Source organism: Convolutriloba macropyga, chromosome 1, assembly GCF_964194025.1.
Source record: "Convolutriloba macropyga chromosome 1, txConMacr16.3, whole genome shotgun sequence".
In the NCBI taxonomy this organism is placed as follows: Eukaryota; Metazoa; Xenacoelomorpha; order Acoela; family Convolutidae; genus Convolutriloba; species Convolutriloba macropyga.
The window spans coordinates 88,341,266-88,365,379 of NC_134468.1; the positions used below are offsets into that span (position 1 = coordinate 88,341,266).

At 33.2% G+C, this 24,114-nt stretch overlaps 1 protein-coding gene across 1 annotated transcript in view; it reads left to right on the forward strand.

Moving 5' to 3' along the window:
* Positions 1-24,114, forward strand: part of LOC142352902 (chymotrypsin-like elastase family member 1) — a 72,883-nt gene that overhangs the window by 23,263 nt on the left and 25,506 nt on the right. The window contains exons 2-6 of the mRNA XM_075405060.1: positions 5,479-5,661; positions 5,862-5,998; positions 13,644-13,684; positions 16,639-16,716; positions 22,414-22,457. Coding sequence (XP_075261175.1) covers positions 5,479-5,661; positions 5,862-5,998; positions 13,644-13,684; positions 16,639-16,716; positions 22,414-22,457 — 483 coding nt within the window. The remainder of the gene's footprint in view (positions 1-5,478; positions 5,662-5,861; positions 5,999-13,643; positions 13,685-16,638; positions 16,717-22,413; positions 22,458-24,114) is intronic.

Below are 24,114 nucleotides of genomic sequence, written 5' to 3' on the forward strand. Positions count from 1 at the left end.
CCAAAGCGTAAAAAAATGTGCCGCAAATAACACACCCCTATTTATTTTAAATCATCTGACAGTAGATTGGACTCAGTGGCAATCATTTTAATGGCGTGGAACACTGATTGGAACAAAACTAGACATTATTATAATTAGCGTCAGATTATATTAATACGAAGCACTCAGTGCTGTTTTATCGTGGTGATTATTTTGATAAAAATCGCTTTGTACTTTTTCACTTTATTTCACCACTATATATTTTCGATCATACGACATTGAATTGAACTTATTGACAGTCATTTAAATGGCGTCAAACTCTAAATGATGCAAAACTATGCTTTATGAATATTAGAGTCAGGTTGTTAAAATGCGAATAATTGAGTGCTGTTTTATCGTGGTGATTATTTTGATAAAAATCGCTTTTTACTGTTTCAATTTATTTCGCCGCTATATATTTGAGGTCATCCGACAGTGAATTGGATTCATTGGCAGCCATTTTAAAAGCGTCAAACACTAATTGATGCAAAACTAGTCTTTATGAATATTAGAGTCAGATTGTTAAAATTCAAATATCTGAGTGCTATTTTATCGTGGTAATTTTTTTGATAAAAATCGCTTTTTACTGTTTCACTTTATTTCGTCGCTATATATTGTTGATCATCGACAGTGAATCGACAGTGAATCGGACTGAAGCGTACTTGCTATTGTTTTAAATAGTAACCTGCTAAATAACATCATATAAGTTGTTCCCGGGGGTCAAAAAAATCACTGGGGCCGGGGGGGGGGGGGGGGGTGGGGGGCTTTGGAACAGAAGAGATCCGGGAGCAATTTTTACATGTTTTTTTGTGTAGGTGGACAATTCAGGTTGTTTGTATTTTAACGTGCTCAAAAGCGTTATATAGTTATATGGTTTTTTAGTCAGTACAAAAATACCCAATATTTCCCTCTGACTTTTATCTTCATTTTTTAATTGCAAAATTAGCAGTTGGCAGTGCAAACAAGTTTCTATCATATTAAAGAAGATAAATTGATCTTACGTTTCTTTTAGTCACATATCATGTCTCATGTACCGAGGAGGAATGGGCGGGTTAATTATAAAAAGTGATTACCTTACATTTTTTTTCTGAAGTATGATTTTGCTTACTACACATTCTGATAGTTTCAACCATAGTTTAAAAAATTGGCCATAGTTATATTCAAATAATTTGTCACATAAGAAAGTTTGACATTGGTTCTTTTTTCCGATACTCAGTACCGTACTGTAAGAATTTTTTCGTTGTTTTTGCTGGGGTCCAATTTAGTGGAGGAGGAACAATATACTCAAATGGGTTCTTTATTCAGTCAATTTTGTCCGCACTGACATTTTCGTGGTAGTGGTTTTTGAGTGTTAACATTTGAAAACCTGTCCATTCCTTAACATATAACTAAAAAGATTTGTTGAATTCTGTTTTTTTACTGAGTTATCGATGATTGAAATTTTGTACACATTTGATTGATTTTCGTTGTTTTTAGTCACCTTTTCAGTATTGTCTTGCAAATTTTTCGCAAATTGGCAGGAAAATATGCTAGAATTATTAAAGATATTGTTGTTGGATTTAGTTCTAAACATTAATGAGTGTTTTTGAACAGTGATGCATTTTTTTAGCTAAGATTTTTGCTTAATTTTTCAATTTTCTCGTTTCTCATCCAAAATGGCACGAAATGAAATTCTTATGTCCACTTTGTTTAATTTCTCAGGTTGACGTATCTAAATATCTGATGACATGAACGAAGTGAACTCCCAAGAAGGCTAGAATTACATGCGTTTCCTTTGCGAGTGTTCTTGAATTAACATTTTGCCAGTTTTTTGCTTTTTGAACTCGATAAATATCAAAAAATGCAGCAGTTTTTCAAAATTTTAACTTTTTGATTTGCAAATAATCCATATCCATAAAAAAATGGGACAATTAGTTGTTCTTTTTGCAAGATCAGCAAAATCGGGTCTAGTTTTGGTCAAATAATTGTTTTTTACAGACCAAAAATAATTCGGATTGTAATCAGTCGCTGTCTTTTTTTAACGAATTCGGCTTTGCTTTATGTTGATTACAAATTAAAATCTATCATTATGGAAAAGAATTCGCCCAATTGCCTTGCTAATGATTTTTAAGAAAATTTATCTATTGTTTTTAGTCGGAAGATTACAGTGGTTATGACATTAAAAAAAATTTGTTTTCGAAATGAACAACAGATTATTGAGCGCTGCCACTTTTTTCTTTTTTTTGTTATCTTGTAGCTTGAAGTCGCAAAAATCTGGTCGCATCGCCCTTTTACTTGGTCAGAGTTTAATACTCAGTGCAATTTTACGTCCTTATGTGTGGTTTCTTGGCTTTGATACTACAAGTTTTCACAAAAAATTTTCAATCTTTTAGGTTTGTTTTATTGTGTTGTCTCAAAAATGAAGGGGCAGATATCAATTTATTGGTGTTGAAAAAGAAGGCGCAATTAAGCATAAATGCACATCTTTTACTGAATAGACACCGTCTTCTAGCAGAAATCAAAGTAATTGTTTAATTTCCTCCTAATTTTCATAATTTTTGTTTCTTTTTTGGAAAAATATGAAAAATTGGTGATAATTCCAGGCTTAGGCGGCTTTCTATCGATAATGACAGGGTCTCATTCACTGATTTCTGTTCATAAAGTATTTTTTATCACTTTGAAATCAGATGATTTAAAAAAAATAAAAAAGTAGCTCTAACTATTTTTTTTGCTTTTTGTCTATTTGTTACCTAGACGCATTAATCACGTTATTGGTGTTGAATAGCAAGACAATTGAACATATTGAACCTTTGTGGTGCATTGCTTATTGCTCTACCGGCTTCGACGCCTTTTTCTCAAAACTTATTTTTAATATTTGGTTTTTTTTCTGTATTTGATGCTCTTTTTCTTGGGGTGTCACATATTTTGAATAATTACAGATCTCAATAGTTTCCGCTTAAAGTTGAAGCTATGTAATGATTTCATTTGGTAGCTGATGCTTTCATGATTTTGAAACTAATTGTTTTTGAAAAATAGAACTATCTATTTAACTTCGCGCTTTTTGGTAATTTGTGTCTGCTTGTTAACTAGTCTCATTATCCAGAAGTCACATATCCTACTTCTGGTGTACAAAGAAGACACAATTGTTTATCTATTAATTTTTCACGGGATAGATCATGGTTTCAACGGCCTCAACGCCGTTTTCTCAAAAAATTTAGATTAGTTTTTGTTTTTCGTCTGTGTTTGTCGTTTATTTTTGTAGACTTACAACATATTCTAGATAATGGCAGACCTCAATGTCCTAATCTGGGGTTATGAATGACACAAAAAGCTATTGAAAGATTTCAGTTGATATCTATTTGAATTCTTCATTCGAAATTATTATTTTTTTAAAAAAATATAAACGTATGACACATGACGTCGTCTTCATTTTGTTCTACTTGTTACCGAGTCTCAATAAGGACTGGCCCCATGTTCCTTTCTAGTGAAAATCATTTCAATTGTTTTTAGTTAAGGTCTTATTTGACCCTATTTTGCTTTAGTTATTAGTTATTTTTTGTTCGAACTTGAAAGTAATTTTTATGCTCATAAAGCATTTATATTTGAACAAACTTTAAAATTTTGAAAGTTTTTTGCCTTTTTTTTATTTTTTAGTAGTTCAGTCGAAAATGTGCATGATCGAGGTCACAACATTATGTACTTGAGCGGGGTCGCAACACACAATATTCAGCCGCCTAGTTTTTTTTTACTCGTTTTTTTATTGGGGATAAAACTGTTTAAAAATGCGTTCTCCAACTGCTCTTATTGTTCAATTTTTCGGCGTAAATTGTTTGCAGTTTAAGCGAATTGATAAAGTTTTTAGGATAATTCGTTCACTTGGGTAAGATTAACATGCTCAAAACAGCACTTTTTATTCCAGTTCGAACAAAGTTTTGGTCTAATTAATTGTTCAAATTGGCGATTGGCGTGGAAGTGACTTGCCCCTTAATTCTCTTGAATTGTTTTATCAACTACGTTTTAAGCGCACAATATCAGTGGCATTTTTCGAATCTGGCAACAAAAGTGATGATTCTTTTTCCTCCATGATCTACTCCGTCAAGTCCGACGCACGAAAGTCTGGACATCCACACTTTTGATTGCGCGAAGAATGCACAAATTTTTTTGGCGGCACGAAAGTCTGGACATAGATGTTTTTGAACGCACGATATTCTGGACAAGAACGCACACTTTCAAAATTTGAGCGCATGAATTTTGGTTTGGAACGCACGAAAGTCTGGTCATATGTAATTTTGAACGCACGAAAGTCTGGACGTAGCGACGCTCCGTCTGGGGCGCTCTGCGCATAGACATGTTTTGTCTGGGATTGTCTTGACATATGGACATGCGGTATGGGACCTCAACCTGGGAAGTTTACATGGAATAAGATGCGTTTTGTAGAAAATCAACTCAAAGAGGTCTAAATTATCCTTCCAGTTTTGTTTGCAGGGGGCGCTGGCTCCACATTCCTTTCAACCTGCTTTCGTGCTTCCAATGACCAGTATTATTCTCACTAGAGAAAATAACTGTCTTTAAAATGACCCATTAACTTCGAGCAATAAGGCTTTAGGCTATCCGAATGCTCGAAATCGTAAAAATGGTTCCCAGGTCGAGGTTTTCGTTTGTGCTCGTTTTGTGACGCACTTCTTTTTTGAACGCACACAGGGGGTACGATGCGTTCAAACATACACAAGCGAGGAATTTTCTTGAACGAGAAACATAAACGCACCAAGACTTACGGTCGAGCCAAAATCTGCCCCACAGACGAGCCAAAATCTGCAAAATAGACGCACCAATTCTGCAACATAGACGCACCAATTCTGCAACACACACCAGGCACATTCTGCCACACACACGGGGCACCTTCTGAGCCACAGACGAGCTCTCTTTACTGTCGAAGACGACAAGGAAAATTGTGCGAGTTTTTCTGGCAGCCCAAGAAAAAATCGAGGCTCTTTTTTTTTATAGCACAGTCATTAAGTCACATTTAATCTACAGCACATGGGAGAAGGTCCCCAAAAGGGCAAAAAGGAAATAACAGGGCAAAGTATGGATCCTAAGTTATTTTTGGTCTACCTGAGTCTTTTCACTACTTGAACGAGTCAAAGTCTGGATCATGAACTTGTTTGGTCTTTCTGAGTCTTTTCATAAATTTAACGAGCCAAAGTGTGTATCATATCGTATTTTCGTCTGGACGGGTCTTTTCATAAGCGTTTTTGAACGAGCACATGAACGCACCAAAAATTTGAACGAGGCAATGTCTGGATCATAAGCATTATTGGTCTGCCTGCGAAAAATGGTCTGGATGGGTATTTTTATAAGGAGTTTTGAACGAGGACCTCAACCTGAGTTCGGTTGCATTTATCCGTGAAAATGAATTAAAAAAATAATGCTTTCTGTCTTTTATTTTGAATGCTTTCTGTCGTTGAAAATTGTTCTTTTCAGGATGATTGCTGGCACGAGTACTACAAACCTGATTTTCAACCAATCAAAATCTGTTACCGGAACGCCAAAGTAACCAATACTCGGACACCAAAGTCTCTTGGCAACCATACCAATCCAACTGAAAATTACTTTTTGCACCAATTAACCTCAACTTCGCAAAATGATCAGAAAATGACAAGCCAAGTAAAAAAATTCCGCATTACGTCACAAATAGTCTAGATTTCATTTAATAAGAAGCAATATTTTCCCAGAACATCTTGTCCCAGTTTGGGGGCAATCAGGGGGGGGGCTAATTTCGACACAGGTATGGTTACAATATTCTAACAGTTGGCTTATGAGCAAATTGTACGTTTTGTGGCGTATTGGGGAATTTTGTTTATGAGAAGCATAATAATAATAATAATGGAACTACGAATAAGACTGGAGATATAGAAGCAGATGATCGAGTGATCAATGGATTCACAGTGGACATTAGAGACCACCCCTGGATGGTGTCCCTCGAAATGTGCTTTGGAAGTATGTAAGTGCCACTCAAAGTATAATCAGGAATGGTCACAATGTCTCCATATCCAAATAGTCACTCATTCACATGATACACGTAAGATGACTGTTTTCAGTAAAAGCTCAAACAAAAACAACAATTGTAAAGGAAATCAGATAATAAGCTCTCTCTCTCTCTCCCGTGTATTAAGTAAGATAGTAGTATAGGGCGAGCAAGATTGGGTATAGATTGTATAAAGATTTTCATAAACTTTTCCAGTATGTAGCAAAATTGTGCTGGAGGTTACAAATTATCAATCCTTAACAATTCAGTTCTCGAAAAACAACTAAGAGCTAATACTACCAAAATTTCACCTTGCCTAAAGGTTTTCCCAACTTTTCGAAAGATTTTCCCAAAAATTTCTATCAAAAAGTTGAAAAAAGTATCAAACTTTAATGAACTTGTCCAAAAAAAAGTGAAGCATCAACCAATTTTGAGCAACATTTTGAGATATTAACCAAACTTTAAACAGTTTTACCGCCTTTTTTACTAATTCCTCCCACTTTTGACAGGTTCTGCTTATTTTACAAATTGAAACTTCTTAACAGCTTAAAAATGACAACAAACATTCTTGATTGATCTCACTATCTGAAAAATTTACGTCATGAAAAATTTTTCAAATCAATCTATATAATCAAAAGTCGCGAAACGATAGCGGCTATTATTGGGGACATCGTGGTTTTTATTACGACTCTAAGAGGAGTTGGTATTCTTGAGGTTTTTTTTAACCGGAAGTACTATCCGTTCAGACACTGTTTTGAACTAAGAGCGAAAATGAGTTAAGTTGCCGTGTGAACTAATTTTTTTTCTGAGCGAGAGAAGTTTTTTGATCATGCGCTGCGTTTAGTGAATAACTTTTTGACTTTGATAAGTAGTTTTTGACTGAATAGCACATATAGATAACCGTTTTTTGCAGTTTTTCGTCGAAGTGGCCCATTTTTTTGCTTTTCATTTAGATTTTTGTAGAAATATATTTCATTTGATGCTATATTGAAATTTCAACCTTAAAATTGATACCACATCGTTCCGCAGAGCCTGAAAATGCGTTTCAAGTTCAAAATTGGCACATGTTTCTTGATTTCTTAGTATTTTTTTTGGCTTTTTTCTAATAATTTCATTATTTTGGATCTTTCAATCGTCCTTTTGTTAAAAATCAGTTAATATGGCAACTTCTTTTTGATGATTCATATACTCAACGCTTCTTTCTACCTCAATGTAATTCTGTTCAAAATGGTACATATGCTAATCCGATTTTGTTGTTTTTCGTTTTTGTCAGTTTTTTGTTTGTATTTTGGTTTGAATTCCTGAAAACAGTTTTTTTGTGCAATATGAGGGACATTTATTTCGTTTCAATAAATATTCAATCATTTTTTGGCTTTATGTTTTTGAAAAACAAGTGAAATTTTTTTTTAAATGCAGTCTTATAAGTTTTCTGACCTTTTTTAGTCAAAATGATTAAATGTTTTGTATGTTTGAATTCTTCATTTTATTTTTTGTTATTTTCAAGAGGATGAATTTTTGTCTCGGATGACTCGTTGTCTTATATGTGTCTCGAATGCTGAACAATGAAATGTATCCGTTTTTTCAGATTTTTTAAATTTGGTTTTTAACTTTCAAAAATCAAGAATGTGTTTTTTACTGTGTTCCTTACATCGTGTTCTTGTTCTTCGCAGTCCAGTTTGAATCACTTTAAATTTGGCCAGTACCTACATTTACTTTCTTTATATTGATGTTTTGTAATTATGTTAAAATGGTACATATTCTAATCCGATTTTTGGTTGCTTTTTTTATTTTTTGTCAATTTTTCTTTGTATTATGATTTTGATTCCTAGAAATAGTCTTTTTTGTATAATATGAGGGACTATAATGTCGTTTCAATAAAAATTCAGTTAATTTTTGAAAAACAAGTGAATTTTTTTCATAAATGCAGTCTTATAATTTTTTTGACCTTTTTTTGCAAAATATTTGAAAGTTTGGAATGTTTGAGTTCTGCTTTTTCTTTTTTTTGTTTTTTATTCAGGAGGGTGGATCTTTGTCTCAGGTGACTTGTTGTCTTTTCTTTGTCTTGAATGCTGAACAATGAAAAGTATTCGTTTTTCTAGATTTTTTAATTTTATTTTTAACTTTCAAAAACCAAGATTGTGTTTTTTACGGTGTTCCTTATATTGTGTCCATGTTCTTTGCAATTGTTCTCAGTTTGAATCATTTTAACTTTGGCCTGCACGTACATTTACTTTATTTATATTGATATTTTCAGTTGTTGAAAAATTGTATGATTTCAGATTTTTCTTAGATTTTCGTCATATCTTTGTTCTGCAATTGATTTCATTCAAAATAAGGCAGTGCTGAGAGTTTGCTAGAAAACTTTTCCCAAAACTTCTTCTTACTGTTTATTGCAACTTTCATCCGGACTTGGTTTTAATTTAAAATTTTTTTCTGTCTTTGGATATTATTCTGTTGCTTATGTCTTTTCTATGATTAATTTAATTTTTGAATTGGTATGAAGTTTTTTTGTGTAGCATATGTAAAACAAGAAAAAATTAGGTGTTGGTTTTGTGTTAATTGCAGTGATTAGGAATCTAATTTTAGTGTTTTTCTGATTCCTAAATTTGAGCATTCTTTGAAAAATTTATATTAGTTTCTAAGATTATTAACTGCCGTTTGCTTTCGCATTCTTTTTGAGTTTAGAATCCTGAATTTTTTTGGGCAATTGATAGCCCTGTCAATATCTTTTCAGCCTGTAAGTTTTTTGACCAGCTTAATTATTTCGGACTTTTCAACTTTACCAAACGTTATCAATAATATGAAACTTTGCTGCATTTTGTTTCTCTTGTTGACAGTGGTTTAAATTTCACCAATTTTTAGATCAGACCTGGGAAGGAAATGAGTTAAAGGTTTAATACAAAAGAAAATGGCTTCAGTTTCAATTACCGTTTTTTCGGGAAGTTTTGACGCTTCAAGTTGCTTCCGGAATTCTTCCGGCTATATTTTTTAATTTGTCGTCTTCATCGATGATTCTTACGACCGGACTTCTTGGAATTAACTTTTTCAATGACTTCAGTGACTTCTGCTTTGCAGAGAAAACTTGTGTGCGTGACGCCTTTTCTGTTTTTAGGTCAACTGCGCGACTTACCTCACTCAAAAAAATGATTTTTAACTCACTTATGGAACTTTAAATTTAGTGAACATTTGCTAGTTAAAGAAGTTAAAGATGAATAGTGTGCATCTAAGTAGTGCCAAACTTATATGCCCCAATTCTTGAGTATTAGTCTCAATTTTTTGATTTCGAATATCATTTTTGAAAAAGTTCTTTTATGGTTTTTCCTTATAGACCGCATGTGTCATAAAATTGACAGTCCGAATCTAACCCAAAAAGTCTAGAGTTCTATTAATGGACTGGTGGTCGCTCTGTCTGTCTTATTCCTTTAATTGTTTCAATTCATGGAAGGCCACAAGCGTCTATGGCGGCTATTTTCCGGCAATCTGCCGGCTATTTGTGTACTGTCCAAAGTTTGTTTTGGAAAGCCACTTAATCAAAACGTTAGTCATTACTTTTTATTTGATGGGAGGAATGAAGTAATATAATCAAAATGTTGCTCACTTTAATTAATTGACTTGTTTCATTATTTTAATTATTCGGAGGGAAGAACATCACGTTTTCAAAGTCTCATTCATAAATAAATACCAACCTGCTAAATAAATATATTTATGAGCGTAAGTCTCTAACGTAAGCAAACTTTTATTTACTAGATTGCACCAAATGCGTGATAAAAAGTGTCACAATTTCCTCATCATACTAAAACAATCAAAATGTCATAATTAGGTATTTTCAGGTGATATCATCCTTCTGGGTGTCTCTGAACACAAGTGACCAAAGTAAACCTCCCACTATTGAATGCAAATCTATTGATGTTTTATAGTCGATTCGAGAGCTCACGTCATTGAATTGTTACTCACAACAACGTTAAAAAGATGTCGAAATGACGTCATTATTGCGTAATTTGTGAAATTGCAAAAAAAGCAAATTTTCAATTTTTGTTTTTCTCTGCTTTCCTTCTATTCAATTACTAAAATTAAAGCTAAAACTTTTTTTGCAGGAGACTTCTCCAATCATAGATTATGCAATAATGGATGCTAAGGGGTCAAAGAGTGGCAAAAATAAAATAAAGAGCAATGCTACGAAGACTTGAGATGGTTTATCGACAGATTGATATAAGGTTTAAGACGCAAAAATGATTGTCTATGATGAGTTCATTTTGAAATAATGTTCTCGTAAAAAAAATTTCCAAATAATTGAATGATATTTCTGGCTACGTTTATTCGTACTTACGTATAAGAAACCACGACAACCTCAGAATTAAAATAAATTGTTTTTATGTAGGGTTTCTGAATAAAAATGTAAACTAAAGATTTCCAATAAATAAATATCCAAAAAATTATTTTAAGGAACATATTTGTAAAGATATCTCAAGAATCAAATTTTTTATTGATTGGCTATTATTGACAGCAGCAGTTTTGATTGAGCAAAAACCTGAAACTCATATTGACGTTTAACATAGATATTCAAAAACCAATATTTATAAACACGATTTTGAAATGGAAGTAAAACTTCAAAGACATTCTGTGGGAAAAGGCACTTCTAGTATCACAGAAAGTATACAAAAACTGAAAACAAATTTGTAGGAAGAATTCGATATTACTCATTATGGTTTTTGAGTTATTTATTGTTCTAAAAATATTGACGAACTAATTTTGCAATGCGACAAATTTAAAAAATAAATTTTGCAAATAATGGAATTTTTAGGGTAATATAAACTAACTTTTTCGGCCAGTTCTCTTTGCGCAAAAATTTTTTCATTTTGGAAGATATGATAAAAAACCACAATTTGCGATCGGAGACTCACTTTTCAAAACCTTACAATATTCTTTTAGAAAACTAGTCAGTCAACACACTCTTTTAAAGCATGCTTGTTATAGTTACTGTAAGACGCAGCAAATCCTTGGTAGTCAGAAATCCTCTTCTTATCTTTTTCGTTAGATTCATCTCAACCCTTGGACCTTCTTTTCTACGAGATGTCATTTGAAGAGACTTAATGTACGTTTTTGAAGATCACGTAGCGCATTTCTCAATGAAGTTGAACCTAACTTTGTTAAATTTCATTGGCTAGTTTATTAGGGTCGTTTTTTGCTTTTTCCAGTATTGTAGTTTCACTATCCGCTCCTTTTTCTCCTCTCTCTTTGGATTCATCCAGTCAGCAGCCTTAGTTCCTCAGAAACTACAAAATATTGAGTGTAAAAATAAATGTTGCTACCAAATTCTCTATCAAATTTGTTTTCATCTTCCACGCCACCAATAATGCTCATTTTTGTGGCAGTTTTTCACTCTCATCAGAATTTAATTCACAATTATTTTTTGGCAATATAATATTTTCGTAGGGAATACAATACAGGAATTTTAGTTCTCTCTCTCTCTCTCATTTTTGAAGATAGGTCATTTGGACAGTATGTAAATAAAGAATTGAACAAAGACTGATCTGCTTACCGCTGTTTGCTGACATCTGTAAGGCTCTGTTTTCCTTCCGATGATACGAAAAGACTACAATTGTATGTTTGTATTGTACAATCTTGATATCTGCACTGAAGACAAAAAGTTTCCTGAGAATTTGACACGTTGCGTGAGCTTCCCACCAAAGCATGCAACATTAAAATTGAACAATTGCGCAAAACTATTTTAGAATAGTTCTTTTTCATATACAAATACATAAACATATGCTCATACAAAGATTGGTAAAGAAAGAAAATTGAATTTAAATTGGTTGGGTATTAGTATTTTAAGTACTACCATTGAGTGGCAATGCTCAATTTGCGCTCTAAATAAAGTAGAACGCTTTAGCGGTCAAAACTAAATGCAGTTGTAAACTTGACAATGTTACTGCTTTGCATTCATAGCATTTTCCAAAAACGCATTTTAAAACGCAAGTTTGTGTAAAAATTATAATTGAAAGATTTTTTTAAAAAAAACTAACTTCCGACACTTTTTCCCCTAATACATTTCTCTGAACTCGATTTATGAAACTTCGTTGTTTAATAGTTGACCTGGCTGACATTATCAAAAATTTATACTAAAGCACAACGACGATATTTAAACTAATTGTTCAATAGAGGAGGATTTATCAAACCTACAGCTTCATTTAAAATTGATTGAGTTTTCAAAAGTTAGTTTCACTCATTAAAAAAAGGTCAATTTATTAGCCTACAATTAAAAATTTAGTTTTCTTAGCAAAAAAAAATGAGAAAATTAACCGATCGATAAATTATCTAAGAAATTTTTATTGTCTTTTTTGAGTCTACACAATGAAAACGTGCTAAATAATCAGTCACTAAATTAATTCACATTAGTGTTTGTTACCATATGATGCAACAACTCGGTTTAAATATTGGGATCTGAGCAAAAAATTTTGCTTCGAGTTCATCACTGTTTATTTCCTTATCATCCACAGTTCTACATTTTCTGTATAAACATTTTTTCTTTGAACTTTTTCTTGTGTACATTGTGCACGTTGGTGAGTTTTTGGAGATCTTTTAACTCATGTCTCGTTATTGTTGAAATATTATTGGTATTCTTCGTCTCCCTTGACCAATTTTTTCGCAAAGATTCTTGCGGACAACAGGCTTTACTTTTTCAAAAACACCGTGACCTATTCTTCATTGTTTGGATGCGTCGAGTCATCAGCTCCAATCTCCTTGAAAGGTTGACAACACTAATAACCTTGTTGCTCCAAAATTATATTTGGTCATGTGATAACTTTCAAGATATATATTTTTTTGTCATGTGAGTTCTGAAAAAGTTGGTGTGACAGATGCTGCTAATTGTTTTTCGAGGGGAACTGAAATGTGTAGGAACGGATTTGGTTGAAGTAATTCAGCAGTATACGGTGAGCAAGAGTGGCAGGGGAAAGTATCTACCAAAATTGAGCCGGATGTTACAAAAAATACCAATTTGTACTGTTTGCAAATCCAGCGCAATTTTGTTACACACTCACCCCTCCCACTCTCGCTCACCGTATACTGCTTAAGATGATGAAAAGAGATTTGGGATATTAACCGATGTAAATTTGCTTATTAATTGCTCTTGAACGAAGTTCATAGCAATTATTGCAAACGTGTGTGTCTTTTGTATGCAAAATTTTTGCTTAACAATTTTGATTTTTCGAGTGACTTTTACGCCCTTGACTTTTTGGGTTTCACGTGATCTAAAACTCTCTCTCAATCTTAATTTCAAGAAGCTGAACTCAATTGGCGGCAATTTAATACTAAAAGTCAAATGAAAAGTGCGCCGAAACTGGTGCCATTTTTTTACTTTAAATTTCAATAGTGGTTTATGTTAACCTCTATTGTGGCTATTTGAAGCGCACTATTGAACTTCTTAGTCCCATTTATACTCACCCCCCCCCCCCCCACGACTGAAGCAGGCTGCAAATGATTAGAGCTCTCACTAGTCGATCGAGCGCAATTCTTCCGACGTTTAGTCGGTTATGTTTTAAATGTTGTCCTAATTAGTCTTGTTTATTTAGACTAATCATTCTGTAACGAGAGGATATCGTCTTTCTTTCTGACTTTTCAGGTGCAAACGGTGTGGTGGAACCATCATTGACAAAAATGCAGGTTGCTTTCAATTGTACATTTACATTTCCTCTTTCTCTGAAAGTTTAATCTGTTTATATATTTAGTGTTCGCTGGAGTTTGCTGAAATGAACAATAATGATAGAAATAACTCTCCATTTATTTTGAAATCATAATTGACTTGAAGTGAAGTGATTGTTGTGTTGTATTACAATGTTACAGTCCATTAAAACACTGTCTTAAATGCACCCAACAGTTGATTGCAAACTAAAAGTCGAAACATCTTTCTGCTGTCACTTACGACGAGAGAACAAACGATTAACGATCAGTAGTATTTTTACCCTTATTTTTAAAGTTTTAATGACAGAGAATTATTTTAGTTGGCGGCTTGAAAAACTAATATAAAACGGACACAAAAAGTGCTTTCAAAAACTTTGAGAAATTGTCCGTGTTCAACTCTCAATAATATTTGGATAATAAACAATATCAAATTTTAAACAGCACTATCGACAATCACGTTTAACGATTGACAGTTTTTCGTCCCTCTAAACCTTTAGAATATTTTTAGCAGAGAATATAATTGGAGGAATTATGCTTTTCATAAAAAATATAAGACTCTTATTAGACGCTTATCTTGTACATGTGAACAAATCAAATATTATGTGAGAAAACTCTTGGATTGATCTTATAATAAAAAAAATTATTGAAGATATTCCATATTCAAATAAAAGGACAGTGAAAATAACATCGTGACGCATTTCTTAAAGTACTGACAAAATTGGTGTTTTTTTTTAAAAAAATCATATAAAGCTGGCTTTTTAAACGCTTTAACTGCGGAAGCAATAGAAAATAGCGTTCAGCAACACAAATGATCTAGAAATGAACCGAAAAAAAACTAAAATCTAATTTTTGTTGATAAATCAGTGCTATCCTAACATCTGTTTTCTTGAACAATTTAAAACAATATAAAAAAACATATTCGTGTCTTCGTTATTCTTTTTCGCATAAAAAACGTTTTTGCAATTTCACAAATTGTTTTTCGTTTAATTGCTCCCGTACCTAACGTCAAGCCAATATCAGTACTGTGCAAGTCTAATTGCAAGTTTAGGTATCAGTGCTGATTCAGAGCTATGATCATAACACATATAAGACTTGTCAGACTTGGCCAAGACTTGGCAAGTCTTAATCCAAGTGCTAAAATAAAGTTTCGTTCTGGGTGCGAACCGACGCTCTCCATCCCCCTATATGTTTTTCCTTCTTACTGCGCCAACGCGACTGTTGAAAGTGTGTCTTTTGCGCCGTTAATATACGCTTGAAAGAAGCGAATTTCAGGCGAGAAAGAGAGCAAATTATATTACATGGGATACTTGCGTTTACAATTGCCCAGTACTGACTCGTTACGGGCTATCTGCTTGCGGTTCAATATTTTAGACGTCCCGGCTGAAAATCGGGTTCAGTTTACAATAAAGATAAGAACTCATCTGAATTCAGAACCGACGTTCAAAAATTTGAAGGCCTAGGTAAACGCATGGGTTTTTAGTAATGGCACCATTTTCAACGTCAGATTATGCCCTATCAAAAATACCGTCTTTTAAATCAATGTCATCATTTTGTTTACAAAAACAAAATAAAAATTAATCGTAGTTAAGCTTTGCTTTGATCCAATTCAGTTTATTACCTTAACCTATTGATCACGTTAGCGCGCATATAATGTGACATTCCATACCCATAAAATTGTTGAGGAATTTTTGTTTTACGTTATCAAAATTTCAGTTTTCAATATCAAGGAAGAAATATTATTAGGGGTACATGTTTTAATTGAAAAATTTCATTAGTGGCAAATAAAACCAAATATAAACTACGAAATTTTTCTCAGACCAAAGCCGAATTCAATCAAAAGCTTTTTGTAAAATTTTGTCCAAATTCATATTATCTTAAACGAATCAGTTGAAACATTTGTCGTTGCTTTTACTACCTAAATTTTCATCTTCAACTTAGAAGATTTGAACTGACATGAAAAACTCATTTGTTAAAATTTGTTTTAATGTATTGGCTTCAGTTTAACTAGCAAAATACTAGATTGGCCGTGTTTATATCTTATCCTTTTTTGTGTTCCACCAGTAGGTTTACATTTAGAGTAGCTCGAAAAAAGATATGAATATTTTGTAATTTATTTAATTGTTGAAAACTGTTTTAATAGAAGACTATCAATATATATATTTATTAGAAGACTGTAACTGTATTATTTTTAACAGAAGATTGTTAATAAATTTTGCTGAAGTTTTTTTTTTCAAAAAGATTAATTTTAGTGAATTAGTGAAATATAGTCTTGTTTCCTCCGATATAGCTCCGCACTATTGTTTTGGTTTCGCTCCAGTTTTCACTCTCGCGCAAAATTGTAAGAGTTAAACATTAAGTTAGAAGAGCAAAAATTGTTTAATAAAAAAATTAGCAAAATGACTTAAATTCTATTTAGGTTAGAAACCCGCAAAATATAATTTTAGTTCATTCTGCTGAACTACCGAAGACCAAATATCCGTTACAAAAATCTCTGGTCGATTTTCAGGGCGTTTGTTGGGACAAATTTGGACAAAATCAGCTTTAAAGCGCTAATTGCACGTCAATTTTGATTAAACAACTACCTCGTCAGAACAGTAGTCAAGTTTTTAGAGTTAGAACAAACAGTTCAGCAATATTTTATTATCTTTGAATTACACTGTGGTTAACAATCAGCATAGCTGAGCAAAATAAGCAAAATAAGTCAAAATGTGACTAGTCACTGAAAAGAAAATGAAAAATAAAAACAGTTCAAATTGACCCAAAATTTGCACAAGATTATACTGAAGCACTTCTCGAAGACTATATTCGAGAATATCTCATATTATTATATTCTAAGCTCGATGAGGTTTCTAAGTAAAAAGTAAATCGTCTAAGTAAATAGACATGGAAATAGCGTTAACTTTTTTCACCCCTTTTCAAATGGCTGAATGTTTTAGTGCTAACAGCAGCCCACTGTGTGAAAGACGAGATGTGTAATGGTGAGATATATGTGGGGAACAGAATCAGAAAACAGGGTTAGTACACGATGCTTCCACTTCAAATTATTCGAAATAATTGATCAATATTGGTCAAACACCATTTTTTCTCACCCAATATTGGTCGCCCATGGTCCTCTCACACCCAATACTGGACAAACACTGTTTCTCAGACCTAATACTGTTCGACCACTGTCATTTCATTTCCAATTATTGGCAACACCACGGCCGTTTTTGTGCATAATACTGGTGTTCGAGGGCCTTTCGTACCCTGGCCTACCACGATCATCTCATAACCAATATCAGTCAACCACTGTCTTTTTGCACTCAATAACTGTCAACCAGTGTCCTTTAATACCCTTTTATATGTCGAACACTGTCTCTTCCTACAAAAATATCTTCCAAGCAGTCTTTCTGCACCCAATTTTGGTTGACCCACAGTCTTTTCACGCCCAGGATGTGCCAACCACGGTTATTACATACGAAACATTGGTCGACTGCGGTTCTTTTACACCCAATATCGTTTGACCACTTTCTTTTCATACACAATAATAGTCGATAGACTGTCTTACTGTAACCAATATCGGTGTTAGACGGCATTTCAAATCCAGGCAAAAATGGTCCATTCATGCTCACAATCTCTAACCCACTTTCTTTTTATACCCAATGTCTGTCAACCACTTACTTTCATTACCAATATGCACCGACCACTATCTTTTCATGTGCACTATTGGTCGGTCACAGAGTTTTCGTACCCAAAATGGCCCGTACATTGTCTTCTCATACCCGACATTGATACTGATAAGTCTCTATTGATACGCAGGATTGGTCAGCCGCTGTCTTTTCATGTCTAATATTGGTCGATTGCAGAGTTTTCGTACCAAAAATGGGTCATACACTTTCTTTTTGTACCCAATATTGGTCAGCGACAGTCTGTATATACACAATACTCGTCAAAAACGAGTATTTCATACCCGCGATATCACGCGATATCGTTCAACCTTTCTATCTTCTCGTAAACAATTTTGGTCACCCATGTTCCATTTGTACCCAAAATCGTTAGACCACTGTCTATTCCTCGCCGTATCGGTCGACCGTGGTCTCATTTTACAAGCGATTATCATTGACCACGTATTTTGCACCAAAATAACCATCTATAACCCTCCTCTCACGCACAATATCAATAGCAACAGTCTCTTCATACCCAATATCTGTCCACCACTGTCTTTTCGTACCCAATAAGGGTGGATCACTGTCCTTTCATCTACAATAAAAGACAATCACAATCTTTTCCAACCCAATATATGTCAACCTCCACACCTGTCTTTTCACAATATCTGTCCACCACTGTCTTTTCATACCCAATTTTTTGTTAACTATTGTATATTTTCTACAATTGGACAGCTGATTTTTTCGCAATGTAATATAATGCGGTTTTCACTTTTTTAATTGTATGAAGAACTAATCTTGATTCCATCAAACGTCAGTTGCAATTTTTACCTGTGTAAGTGAAAAAAACTTTCCTTTTCTTGATAATGTATGAGAAAATGTCCTGAATACAAATGGTGAACAATCTGGACCATGGTCTTATTTGGGTCAAATCAGAGTTGATTTCCGTCTGGATAAGTCTGATTGGAGACAACTTCGAACGCACATTAGTTTGATCAGAGGTTACTTCCGTCTGATAGTTCAACTTGGGTGTTGCCCAGTAGGAGCTCATTACAATTGATACATACTATAATCAGGAGTCAGAAATGTCAATAACAGATGTTTTTCTGTTATTGACATTTTCCTCCCATTGAATCAATTTCCTGCAACAAATTCGGGCAAGAAGTTTGCTGTGATCCCAGTAAAATTGTTGCAATCGATTGCAGTCACGAAATTAAAAGTTGCCTACGATGACAGATATATACTCGCGGACGATTCCCAAGTTCAATGTTGAGTGTTGAAATATAAAAATTGTATCCACTTGTGAATAAAAACCTATAAAAAGAAAAGTTATAACTAATTGCACTTTAGGTGGAGTGCAAAAAATAATTTCAGACAAAACTACAACAAAGAGAGACAGTAGAGTAACAAAACAGTCCTATTTGTGCTATTGAAAGAATGTTAATCAAACACATCTCGATTATATGGTAGCTTCTATTTTTCGTTCGGAGGATGCTGATTAAATGCGAAGAGAAAAACGTAAAGGTTCAAAAGTGAAGAGAAAAAGTAACAAGGCGGCTCATTAATGTGCGTTCGCACATGATGTTCCGACCCGAACTCATCTACATTTTTGACTTAATTGTCAACCAAATGAAGAGATAACAAAAATAGATGTTTGAATTTAAAAAAATGCTACATTTTAAGTTAATTAAACACACTAAATTCTGCCTCGATGAAATAGCAATCATAGGTTTCATTCATGTGACATCAATAACTCATCACAATAAGTCGTATGGCAAAGAAAAATACATCAAAACCACGAAATTTTTGAGAAAACTCATAGTATCAAAGTCAAAAAATTCTACAGCTTTCAACGGAAGGCATTTAATACGCTAAATTATGCCTAGATGATGTGACGACTAGGATGTTTGTCATTCAAAAATTATCAATAAGACATTACAACAAGTCATTGACTATGAAAACAACAACAAAAACAGGCAAAATCCAAAAGTTCGGTAGAAAATTGAGAGAAGAAACTGTCGAAGCTATTTAAACCATAAGCTTTTTTCTCTGAAAACTTTTTCAACGATCCATTGAACGTCTTCACTAAGCCAATGGGAGCTATCAATATTAGGATAATGTAATACGATTTCAAAAGGAACCAAAATTGCTAAAAAAATCCAAAAATTATAAAAATTATGAAAACTCGTGCACCGAAGTAAAAAAAACCAATAGTTAGAAGACAAAACCGCTAAATAGATAAATTGCTGCTGATGTAGAAAAAAGCGGTTCTGTCATTACCGAGACTGACTTACAATCCACGAAATTAAGCTTAAGATTGATTTATGTTCAAAAAAAAATAAAAAAATATTTTTAAAGTCTTAAAAGCCATTAAACTCAAAAGCTTTCATAGGAATTCAATGAATACGCTCAGCTATGCCACGATGTGAATACAAGGATGTTTATGATGCCTAGGTAATCAATAAGACATCACAATATGTCTTATGACTATGAAAAAAAGCAACAAATACAGGCAAAAACCAAAATTTCTTTAGAAAAATGGGAGAAGAAAGTGTTGAAGCCATTTAAACCATATTTTTTTCTCAGAAAAATTTATCTATCCTTTGGACGTCTTCACTAAAAGAAGATGTAGCCATCAATATTAGGATGACGTGATAAGATTTCAAAATGAACCAGTAAAACGAAATGTCCAAAAAATTTGAAATCTTGTGGCTTTGAAGACGTATAACCAATAGTTATTTGATAAAGCCGCCAATGAGATTAACTTATGTTGCAATGGTATGAAGGAGTTTAATCCTGTTTTTACTGAGACGAACTTACAGTTCACAAAAATAAGTTTATGATTTACTAATTTTAAAAAACTTTCGAAAATTTATTTTCAAAGTCTTAACAGCCATTAGCTGTCCACTCACAGCACTAGATAGGTTCACTTAATGCTCATTAGCAAATCTATTGCACCTTCAGTCAACAAGTTTATGCCATAGGATTATAAAATTTTAGTAAAACCTCAAAAAATAAATCAAAATTTCATTTGAAATTACGAAATTTGAGATACGAGTCCAAAAAAAAACATGAGCGATCCCTTCGAAACAAATTTTTGTTCATTGGGCTTCATTTGATCGTAAACGAGGTTTGTCATTAACGGAACTTCCATTTTAAAAGTGTCTAGTAGTCTCTAGGTGACTTTAAAAAACAAAAAAATTGCAAAATTTTCTAAAAAAAGAGTTCCCAAACCTAATTCGAGTTTTTTTTTTATATATTAAACTTCCCTCTAAGACTAGAACTAGTTTTAATTATCTCCTTTCGTCTATTAAAAACCTAAAATTGATTTACTTTCTGGCGTGAAATCTAGTTTTGAATTAAATTTTTCGTAGAAAAAACGTTAATTCGAACGAAAATTACGGTAAAATTGAACAAAAGTGAACCAAATATCTAGTGTTCACATGAAACTTTAAACCTCGGTAATTCCTCGAAAAAAACGAAATTCAAAAAAATCTTTTTAATTTCGAATTCTACGCTGGACGAGCTTTTTAATGATACCACGCACATTTCTCTACGATGAATATATCGGTCGGCCAAAATTCACGGAACAAAAAAAAACCCATTTGAGTGTACAGGTGGGGTCGGAACAAAAACTTAATACAATATGCAGGTTTTATATTTTAAGCAGTTGCTTTAAATATCAAATACAGTTCTAAGTATTACTCATTTTATTCCAATAATAATAATCTCAGTTGAGTAAATACACACAACATCGACAAAAAGGATGCAAAAAACTAATTTTTATTGAAACAACGCTCAGAACAGTGTGAGCTGACGTTATAGTTACAAAGTGTACTGGAAGGTGAATTTTTTTCTCTATTTCTCATCTCGAAAACTAATTATGAATTTGTTGAACAGTTAACACAGCAATATCGCCAATTAATTGGTAATCAAGACAAAGAATTTAGAATTAGTCAAAGAAATCACGGTTTCACACTTTTTTCAATAATTTTTTGAATAGCCATATAAGTGAGATTAAAAGTTATGGTCCCCCGACCGATGGGTTAATATATTTTTTAAAAAAACAGACCAGCATACTGTTTGCCACGAAGTTGTTGAAATGCGCAAAAACTTAGAGACACTAATATCTTATTTTGCTTCTATGCTCCATCCCAATAGACTTTGGCTCAGTCAGAAAAAAAATTGGTTTCGAAAAATCTGAAAGAAATTTAAAAGTTGCGTTTTGTTGGGGCGCTGATTAGAACGGATTTAGCTTTTATTATGGCTGACTGGCTCATCTTCGCCAGTTGTAATTGGGTTCTAGTTAGTTTTTGTGAGATGAAACTGGCACAGTTCATGTTTTCCTTGTTTTTGTCTTGAATTAATACGATAACCCCGTCATTTTTGGCTCCAAAAACAGTGTTTAAAGAAAATGTCTGTTTAAAAATTATCTTTTTGGAAGAGCAAGAACAATTGGGGTACTATGGCAATTGTAGTTTTGTTTCTTAATCACTACCCTACGACATGACTACCAAAAACATAATCATTTGAAAATTAGAAGACAAGACAAGAACAAAAAACGGGGAACGGGAAACGAGGCTTCGCTCCGGGCTTACAACAACGGGCTTCGCTGCGGGAAAAAGTAGTTTTTTCATCTTCCTTTTTAAATATCTGACTGAATAAAATATAAACTACAATGTTTCAACTACTGAATTGAATTAACTAAACAATTATCACATTTTATTACAGTAACAGCTTCAAAAACTATTCGTATATTGAAACGCGTTCTTCGGACCAGTTCCAATGGGCAGGCATTGATTCATGATTTGATTTTTGAATTTTTTTGAGAATGAGAACGAAGCTTTTCCTTTAATTGCCACATTTATAGAGCATCGCAGTGTTTACTTATATATATTAAGCATTGATTATGAATTATATTAAATATTTGATTAAATTTTTGTGATCAGTGATGGGATGCAAGATACGCGAGTTTTATATCACTGAGAGACGTTTGCAGCAAGTAGCATAAAATTTATGTTTATTATAATTCTGCCTGCTGAATGAGTTGTTTCATTTGTGTCCTAGGAACGAGATACATATTCAGTTGTCAGAGTTCAGTTGTCTTTCTAAGGGCTACTTTCTTTTCTATCTTCAAATAACAAAAATTTATCAAAAGAAAAACACTCTCACAATATTCTCTTAGCTACTCGCACACTTACTCAACGTTAACGTGAAATTATTGAAATTATTGCCCGGGTCGAGGTGTCACCGCTAAAAATCGCTAAAAGATGTAAGATTTGCGGTGAATTTGAGTAAAAAGTGTGATTGCGTTGAATGCGTTGGTAGCGATGAATGCGTTGAAAAAAAAATTTAAGCGGTGAAATTTTTTTCGCCGCATAAGCGGTGAAAGAAAATTTTTCAATGCTACCAGAGGAATGCGGTGAAAAAAAATTATTCACCGCTACCAGTAGAATGCGGTGAAAAAAATTTTCACCGCCACCAGCAGAATGCGGTGAAAAAAAAATTTTCACCGCTAAAATCGCAAATCTTAAATTAAGTTATCTTAAATTAACAGGAAATATAAGTGAAGTAAGTGACAGATGGCGCAGTAGAGTAAGAAGTTGGTGACATGGTGTGACCCGGGTGCCTATGCCCAAAATATCTAAAAAGACAGCAGCTCTACCTTTTGTTTTTTTTTTCGTGAGTAAACAAATTAAATATGTTGAGCCTGCGTAGACAAAGAAATGTGTTTATTTGCACTGGTTTTGGAGTCTATACTACAATAAGGAATAGACCAGATCTAAAACATCTTTCATTATTAATGTCTTCGATAGTGAAAGCTGAGTGGAACTATCATTGGCTTAGTATTGGTTTCATATAACTCAAAATTTGAACTGCATTTGTGGCCCGTTTTTTGCAAAGATCTGGTCGCACAATTGGAATTGGATAAATTTAGGTCAAAATGGAGAGGAAGCGTCTGATCACGTACCGCTTTTCCAAAGGAGTTTTAATTAAATTAAACTATAATTTTTTGGCTGAATTGATTTTTGTCAAACAGACCGATAAGTTTGCGTTTAAGGATTATTAAAAAAAAAGAAAACATTGAATTCCAAAATGTTACACACCTTAAATGTGTCAACAAAATGGCAATGTACAAATTCTAAAATACATAAAACAATAAGAATATATTTTATTTACAACGTTTGGAATACCAAAAACATAAAAAAAATATATTGGATAATAAGGAAATTAAAAACAATGAAAACTTAAAAAAGGTCCCTCAACAAATCTCTGTATTCCAATGCCTTTGGGTCCTTCAGATATTCCTTGAAATAGAATTCTTTTAAAAAACCTTTGATGTTTTTAACCATATCGAGTTTTTGTCTTTGTTCATATGGAAATTCATTGTACAATTTCATGGCTTGCAGCATCAATGATTTATCGAGGAATTCCGAATTACTTTTCATAGCCGGATAAATTTTTCCCGTTCTCGCATTCTGTTTACAATTGGAAGTTTGCAATACATTGTTGTTACTAAAAGCTGGTAATTGTTTCCTAACATAATTCAAGAAAAATAACATACATCGATATTTGAAAAGGAATTCAACAGGCATGATTCTGTTTTTTATTTTTAAATCAGTCGAGCGATCATACTTTTTATTCCCCAACTTTTATTCCCCAATTAAGTTGTTTTCCTAATGTTATCATGAGATTTTTTCTGATACCAACAAGCATATGAGATGAGTATTGAATGTGACTTAAAACCAGCGCGTTCAATAGTGTTAC